The sequence below is a fragment of the Grampus griseus genome (genome assembly GCF_964374135.1).
Source record: "Grampus griseus genome assembly, chromosome: 4".
In the NCBI taxonomy this organism is placed as follows: domain Eukaryota; kingdom Metazoa; phylum Chordata; class Mammalia; order Artiodactyla; family Delphinidae; genus Grampus; species Grampus griseus.
In genome coordinates, this window is record NC_138997.1 from 114,183,654 (window position 1) to 114,191,836 (window position 8,183).

General features: G+C 38.5%; 1 protein-coding gene across 1 annotated transcript in view; it reads left to right on the forward strand.

Moving 5' to 3' along the window:
- MCUB (mitochondrial calcium uniporter dominant negative subunit beta) overlaps positions 1–6,257 on the forward strand; it is a 91,518-nt gene extending 85,261 nt beyond the window's left edge. The window contains 5 exon segments of the mRNA XM_082653730.1: positions 1,736–1,896; positions 3,763–3,966; positions 4,571–4,687; positions 6,052–6,080; positions 6,082–6,257. Coding sequence (XP_082509856.1) covers positions 1,736–1,896; positions 3,763–3,966; positions 4,571–4,687; positions 6,052–6,080; positions 6,082–6,124 — 554 coding nt within the window. The 3' untranslated portion in view covers positions 6,125–6,257.
- Positions 6,258–8,183: the final 1,926 nt, after the last annotated feature.

The window sequence follows — 8,183 nt, forward strand, 5'->3', positions numbered from 1 at the left end:
CTCGTGCTCCAGCACTGATATCAGCAATTACTCTGAAGATCCCTTGAGGAAAAATATTTTTTTAAATTTTCAAACACAAATTAAGTATAGAGAAATTAAAACAAATCCATCATTTCAACAATTATGAACATTCTTCTATTCTTGATTCTTTTTAAAAATCAGGACAGTATTTAACCCCAAAGACAGAAGGATGGAAGAAATTGAGAAAAATGAAAATCCATGTTGAGATAGAAATTTCATGTCCAGTGAGTTCCCAGCACTCTGCGAGGTCTTCTACTTCCCATTTAGCATTTGAGGGAATAAGTGGAGATAAACATTTTCAGGGCACCTCATTGTTCTATTTGATCTTCCTCTTCTGGACAAGCGCCAGTTAACAGACCCAAATGGCCTGGTCACATTAAGCAACTTCCATTCCCACTTTTTGTAAATTTCCACTTCCCTGACTCTGCTTAAGCCCCTTGATGTTCTCCTCGCTCCCTGAAAACGCCCCTCCACCTCTGCACAAATAGAAGCTGAGTTCAGTTCATGCCAGATCCCCTTCCCTAGTACAACAGTTACTGAATAGCATCTATCCTTACCACTTGAACTAGTGTCTGGCTTTCTTTATCTTTGTTACGTTCCCCAGCTTTGGACAAAATCGTGCCCCATCTCTGCCGTTTTTCTGTATGTAGACCTTTTATGTATCCGTCCATTTTTTCCATCACAGCAAAAGGGCTCTGACTGTTCTACAAATCTCAAAAGGCTAAAAGGGAACTTCTCGTTTCTACCTCTTTGTGGAGTTTTAGCCTAGAATGTGGAAGGGATTAAAGACCACAATAAAGTCTTGAAGAAGTGGGTGGAGATAGAGGAAAATTAACTTCAGTCTGTAACAGACTGGTTGAGTGCTGTCACAGACTGGAAAGCCGCTGGGATAATACTGACACTAGGATCATAAATCTCCCGTATCTGCAGTTGCTTCTGCTGTCTGGCAGGAAGGTCTGTCTTCTCTCCCCTCACTTTGTCCCCCTATCTCAAATTCTCTTACAGTGGTGGGGAGCAGTTATAACCCTCAGAAAGGCATCACTATAGCACAGTTTTATGTAGATCTATAGATCCACTGAAGTGGTAGTATGAGAGAAATTCAGAATCAAAAGAACTCTGTGTTAAAAGCTCAGAAACCGATTCCCTTTCGTCAGTATGAACCTCCCTTCAGATCTATACCTTGTTGAAAAGAACTTACACTTGAATGACTTTTCAAATGTATATTATACTTTTGTTTACATGTTTGTACACCAGTTTCCCTCCCCAGGGGATCCTAAAATGATTTTGGATAGATAGTTGAGGGTGAAGAAGGATCTTAGGTTAACACAGGTATAAAAGTGAACCTGTAACTAATGTTACAAACTCAGGTGAGGTATTCACCTGGGTTCTGGTAGATGGATACTTCCTTTTCCTGTATTATTCTTCCTTTTTTTAAAAAAGAAAGAGTACTAGTCATATTACAAAAGAAAAAAGACAAAAACATAATGAATTTTAAACCTACTGTCTGGTTATTTATTATTCCAGAGAGAGATGAGTGGAATCACCTGAGACAGGAATAAAGGCCGGTACCAAATGCCCCCCCCCCCTCCCCGAGGAGTGGGGAGCGTCCAAGTGGCCAGACGGGGGAACTCAGATTTGGTTCCCTAGACTTACAAACCCTGGAGGAAAAGATGTGTTAACTGCCTTATGTTTCCCTTGTGTCTTCTTTTCTCAGAAAAACTGAGTAGTGAGCACACTACTGAGATGGAAAACATGAAATCCTTGGTTCACAGACTGTTCATAGCCTTGCATTTAGAAGAGTTTCAGAAAAAGAGAGAGTACCATCTGCTGGAGAAAATTGACCACCTGAAGGGACAGCTGCAGCCCCTCGAACAGGTTCGGAAGCGTCACCTGTTGAGTCTGTTTGTAAATAATACCCAATATTTATTGGTATTATTGCTCCATTTGAGTGTTTTTCTGAGTGCTTTACATAGGCTTATCTTCTCCTTTAATCCTCACAACGAGCCTCTGAGTTTGGTATTGTTACCATCCTCCTTCTTCAGTTGAGGAAACTAAGGCAGCAAAGGTATATAAGCTAATACGTATTAGAGCCAGAACTTGAACTCTGGTGGTCTGACTCCAGGCTGCTGTCTTAAACTCTGTGCCGTGCATCCTTTCCATGGATTGGCCATAGTATCTTGGTAACTGAGTATAAGATGAGCTGGGATGCACTAGCTGGAGCACTACCACTGTTTGTTTTTCAGAGAATAGGCCCACGGCTCCCACTCTGCTCAGCAGAATTGCAGCTGGAAAGTTAGCAGTGGCTTCCTAACATCTGAAGTTAATCAGTGGTGGAGGAAAAAAAAAAAAAAACTTTTCTGGGGAGGAGGGGCAGGAGTCTGTTTTAATTTAAGCGAAAAATGCATTTTTTAAACCTCTGATCCCACTTGTGATTTTTAAAAATGGGTAGGTGTATGTGTATCTTTGTGTAAGAATAAAAAGTTTCTAGAGGTAGAAGAAACTTTTTTTGTTGTTGTTTTATGAAAGTATAGTTGTGTTAAATTCTGTACAGCAGTGATTTAGTTATACATACATATACACACATTCTTTTTTATATTCTTTTCCATTATGGTTTATCACAGGGTATTGAATATAGATCCCTGTGCTATATACAGTAGGACCTTGTTGTTAAGAGAAACTTTTTTTGCGGAGGGCTGTGTCGGGTCTTCATTGAGGCACGTGGGCTTCAGAGCACTTGGGCTCTGTAGTTGTGGCGTGCGTGCTCTCTAGTTGAGGTGGGCTCAGTAGTTGGTGGTGCATGTGCTTAGTTGGCCCACAACATGTGGGATCTAAATTCCCCGACCTGGGATCAAACCTGCATCCCCTGCATTGGAAGGCTAATTCTTTACCCCTGGACCTCCAGGGAAGTCCCTAAAAGAAACTTTTGATAGTGATTACCTCTAAGAATACTTAGGGGATGCCAGAGAAAGGGACTTTTTTATTTGTTGGATGGTACGTTTTAATTTTTTCTTTACTTTTTAAAAAGTTGGTGATATTTACTTGTGTTAAGATTTGAAAACCTAAAAAGGTGACCAATGGAAAGTTTTCTTCCTACTGTCCTCCTAGTACCATATCCCTGAACCTGTGAATCATTTCAGATTTTCTTTATCTATGTGCAAACAAATGCAAATATATTATTGTTCCCTTTTCTAGGAAACAGTATATGCTGTTATACACTTTTCTCACCTTTTTTCACTAACAGTAGATCCTGGAAAGATCTCCGTATTGGTACATAGAGAGCCTTCTCACCATAGCTGCATGATACCTTGATGAAAAATTGGATAATTTATGGTCTTTTACTTTTAAGAATGAACCTGTGATGAATCACATGTGCAAGTGTACCTGTAGGATGAATTCCCAGAAGTGAAATTGCTGAGTCAAAGAAAATAGACATGTAATTTTTAGTTAGGTTTCAGAGGATGACTTCTGAATTTTTCATTGTATACCCTTCTATACTATTTAAATTTTTTTCCATGGGCAGGTATTGCCTTTATAATTTAAAAAATGGTTTATTAATGAACTGATTTGGAAATAAGTGATCACTCATGAATGTATATGTTTTATACATTCTATTTTTTCATAAATCAGACCTCTTTAAAGTAATACAGATGTGCATTACTTTACTTTTCTTCCTTTTCTGCTTTTTTTTTTTTTAAGTTGGTGCACCGTAAACTGAACTAACAGTCGCTTTTTTCCCCTCAGATGAAAGCGAGAATCGAAGCTCACTCAGAAGTCAAAGCCAACGGACTTCTGTGGGCTGGGTTAGCGTTGCTGTCCATTCAGGGTGGGGCAGTGGCCTGGCTCACTTGGTGGGTGTACTCCTGGGACATCATGGAGCCAGTTACATACTTCATCACATTTTCAAATTCCATGGTCTTTTTTGCATACTTTTTAGTCACTCGACAGGTGAGTAGTTTGTTAAGAAAATGGTAAGTTATAACATCTTTTATAAATAATTTCTTATCCAAGTCATGAGCAATAAAACCTTTTTAGCTATTGAATTACTGCTATCTGGGTTTTTATCAGCTGTTGAATTTTGTTGTTTGCCAGAGGATGGAGATTTGTATATACCCTAGAGAAACTGTGTATAACCTCTATAGAGAAATAAATAGTACAACTTAACAAATTCCTCCGTTGAGATAAACACATCAAATTTGTGTACTCTGTATCCTGTTTATAAATAAAATTGAATTTGTATTGCAAACCACCCAGTAACTTTAGCTTATCTCGCGATTATTTTGCCAAGAATCTGCATTTTCCTGTTTCTCTTTTCTTTCCCTGTATGTGTGATTTCTCTGCCCAGCTTGCTTGCTTTTGAAAGGAGCAGCTGATCTCAAATGAGACTAAATGTGTTTCTTGTGTTGCCTTCTGCTTGCTCTGATGGCCACGGCACGTATTTTACTCATCTGCCTTCCTTTGCTTTGTTGTTGCTAAGGCACGTTTCTTGCAGAGGTATTATGTTCATTTAAAGCATGTTCGGTTCTGGGTTTTTGTCTTTTTTTTTTTTCAGGATTATACTTACTCAGCTGTTAAGAGTAGGCAGTTTCTTCACTTCTTCCACAAGAAATCAAAGCAACAGCATTTTGATGTGGTGCAGTACAACAAGTTAAAAGAAGATCTTGCTAAGGTACCTTATTGCAAATACCACATCTTATAGCTGGTCTTGTTTGGGAGCCAGAATTCAGTGTCAGGGAAATACAATCGGTGGCTCATCCTCGTGGGTTAAATCGTGGTCCTGCACAGGCTTCTCTGCATTGTGGTTTTGTTCAGTGAAATAGCTGACATGTCCTGATACTAATTTCCTACAGTTTTATTCTTGTCATCTGTATTCTACATTGGCATAGCTTTACATGTATATGGAAAATGTCTTAAGTGACTTTGAGATAGTAAAATAACAGTTTCAATAGAAATCTATCTCCAAGTGAATATGTGTTTTTAAAGAACAAAGTCCAATATCAAGCTCAATTGCAGATTCTGTAACTATGAAGAACTAAAAGAAAGGAGAATTTTAGGAAGATGAGCACTCTGATAAACAATTTTATTAAGCTCTCGAAAGGTTTTTACAAGTTTCTTCTCCTTAAAAACAGAATCAATATGCTATTCCTCCTTTCATCATTTCCTTCTTTCAGATGTGAAAACAGAGGTTATACACGGTTAGAAAGTGGGGAAAGCAAGGTATGAAGCTCAGTTTGGATCCTGTGCTCTGGGGCTCTTCCATATAATGTTTCCTAGGCAGCTTTTACCTCTGGCCTCCCAGTGGGCTCATTAGCTTTTAAAATTTTTCTTAGTAATTTTATAAGAAAAAAGTTTTGGTAGAAATACCTTCTACTGCTCAATGCATGATCATTTAATAGCCAGTAATCATCCTATCTTTTGTTACCCGTAACTTCTAAACTACCCATCCCTGAAATTTAAAAAAAGGAAGGATATAACAAGAATTTGTAGTCCCAAACTTGGAGATAAAGAGCCTTTAAAAAATACGTTTAAATTCCATATAATCATTACTTAGGAAAAATATAATGATCTTTTTTTTTTTTTTTTAATTTAGTGGATACTTTTGCATTTAAATGATCCAATCCGTGAAGGCTAAGGAATGTTCTTTCAACTAGTTTATAGCACTGGGCATTGAAGATTTAGAGTAGCAAACTGTAAAGTTTTTTTTTTTTTTTTTAAGGTAATAAAGTTGAGGGAAAAAAGGGAAACTGATAGGTCAGAGTAGCGGGTTTTTTTGTTTGATTTTTTATAACGGCAAAAACCACTGTAAAGGGGGAAACTAACATTACAAGAACTATAAGGATGAACGAGAAACTCTAAACTCACCTTTTACAAAAGGATCCACATAAATTGAAATATTGTAGGCAGTTTCCACTCATAGTTTAGATCTATATATTGACCTAAGGAGACGTTAAAGGTATAGAATTCCTTGTGAACAGTAATCTGATACGTTCGTGGTCTTCTCTGATCAGTGCCTCTTCTTCTTCCCACGGACAGGCTACTGAAGCCCTGAGACAGGTGCGCCACTCTATCTGCGATGCAAGTAGAGGAATTCGATGAAAAGAAGTAATCTTACATTTTTAAATGTCAGTGAATTTTTCCATTATGTGTTCATTTTGCAACTTAGCAACTGGAACTTTTGTCCCATAGTTCATTTGAATTTGACTGTTTCAGTCTCTTGTTAATAAAAAAAAAAATGCTTGCAAAACACAGGTATTCTTTGATGTTCTCATTTGAGATTTTCAGTTTGTGGATTCTCACGGCTTGTTGAGGTTTACCGCTGGAAGGAGCTTGGAGGCGTCCGTCAGAATCAAAGCTGCTACTATTACAGTTCAGCATTTAAGAAGCTTTGTCAGCCTGTCCTGTGTCATTCCCGTGCGGAGGTGAAACGGTCAGTGTTCTTGGCTCCACTTTGATTCTTAGGCTTCATCTAGAATCATCTGGTCATTAATTGCTTTTTAAATTCACAGTAGTTGCAAGATTTTTATCATTAAATATACTTAAAATTATTATAAAATGTCATTTGAAATGTTTCATCGTAACTAATATTTACTTAGATACTGTTTATCATTTGTTGTCACGTACTGTTCTGGGCACTTCACATATATATTATTTGTAATCCTATAATCCTAGGAGGTAGCTGTTTTTAATCCCAATTTAATAATAAGGAAACAGGTTCAGAGAGGTTTTTTTAGGTTTTAGAAAAGATTTTTTTTTAATTAATTAATTTATTTATTTTTGGCTGCGTTGGGTCTTCATTGCTGTGCGCGGGCTTCCTCTAGTTGGGGTGAGCGGGGACTACTCTTCATTGCGTTGCGCGGGCTTCTCATTGTGGTGGCTTCCCTTGTTGCGGAGCATAGGCTCTAAGTGCACAGGCTTCAGTAGTTGTGGCTCACGGGCTCTAGAGCGCAGCAGGCTCAGTAGTTGTGGTGCACGGGCTTAGTTGCTCCGCGGCATGTGGGATCTTCCCCGGACCAGGGATCGAACCCGTGTCCCCTGCATTGGCAGGCGGACTCCCAACCACTGCGCCACCAGGGAAATCCCTAGAAAAGATTTAAGCATCTACTCATAGTAGATCATAAATCTTTATAAATGTACAACTAATGGTATTTAATCCAACATCCAGGATGTCACCTTTTACATGTTTGACTATGGGACAGAAAGGGTAATGATGACACCCTGATATTAAGAGATTTGCTTAAAAAAATACCAGTGTTTTCAGGGTATATCTTTCAACCTAATCAGATTCAAACTTCCTACACCTTAAGTAGAGCAACACACTGTGATCACCTGCTGGTTTGTATCAGTATCTCCGAAACCTGGAGATGCTGAATTAGCAGTATATTAGTGTGTTTTATTAACAAGCTAAGAATATGCACTAATGTCTTTATAATGAATTTCACCAGGTTAAGTATTATGACAAATTCTTAGGACATGTTCTGCGTTTGAGAAACTCTATTCCCAGCAAGACAAGACTGTCAATATAATGAAAGAACAGGGAGTGGTGTTTGCTTTATTCACTGATGCATCCATCCCAAGAATACCTGGCTCCTATGAGGTACCCAAGAGAGACAGGTTTAAGGTCTGTGGAAATTTCATGTATAGTGCTGGGGAAAAGCTGAGACTAGGAAAGTAGAAAGGATGGCTTCTGAATTCTCAAACTGTCTAAAGGAAAACCTGGGAAAAAGGGGTAGACAAGAGCCTGTTTTTGTATATAAAGTTTTATTGGAACACAGCTATGCCCACTGATGCACTGACTGTGGCTGTTCTCACACTATAGCAGCAGGGTTGACTGCAGCAGAGACAGCAGGCCTGCAAAGCCCAGCATAGTTACTCTCTGGCTCTTTACAGAAAAATTTTACTGACCCCTGAACTAGAATGTGAAAGACAATTCTCAAAGAACACTGCTGTGTGTTTAGGGCTTCAGTAAAGTTGTCATGCAAAAAATGAATTAATTCTTAGTAAAGACAGCTCCCTTTGACTTGGATCTTCCCACTTGACAAAGTAAAATAAAGTTTAATTCTTCAGAGAAGGAGCTACACGTAGGTCACATTGTACTTACTTTATGACACGTGAAACTGATTTCTGAGTACCCAGGGGATGACAGCTCAGTGATCAGAGGCAAGCCT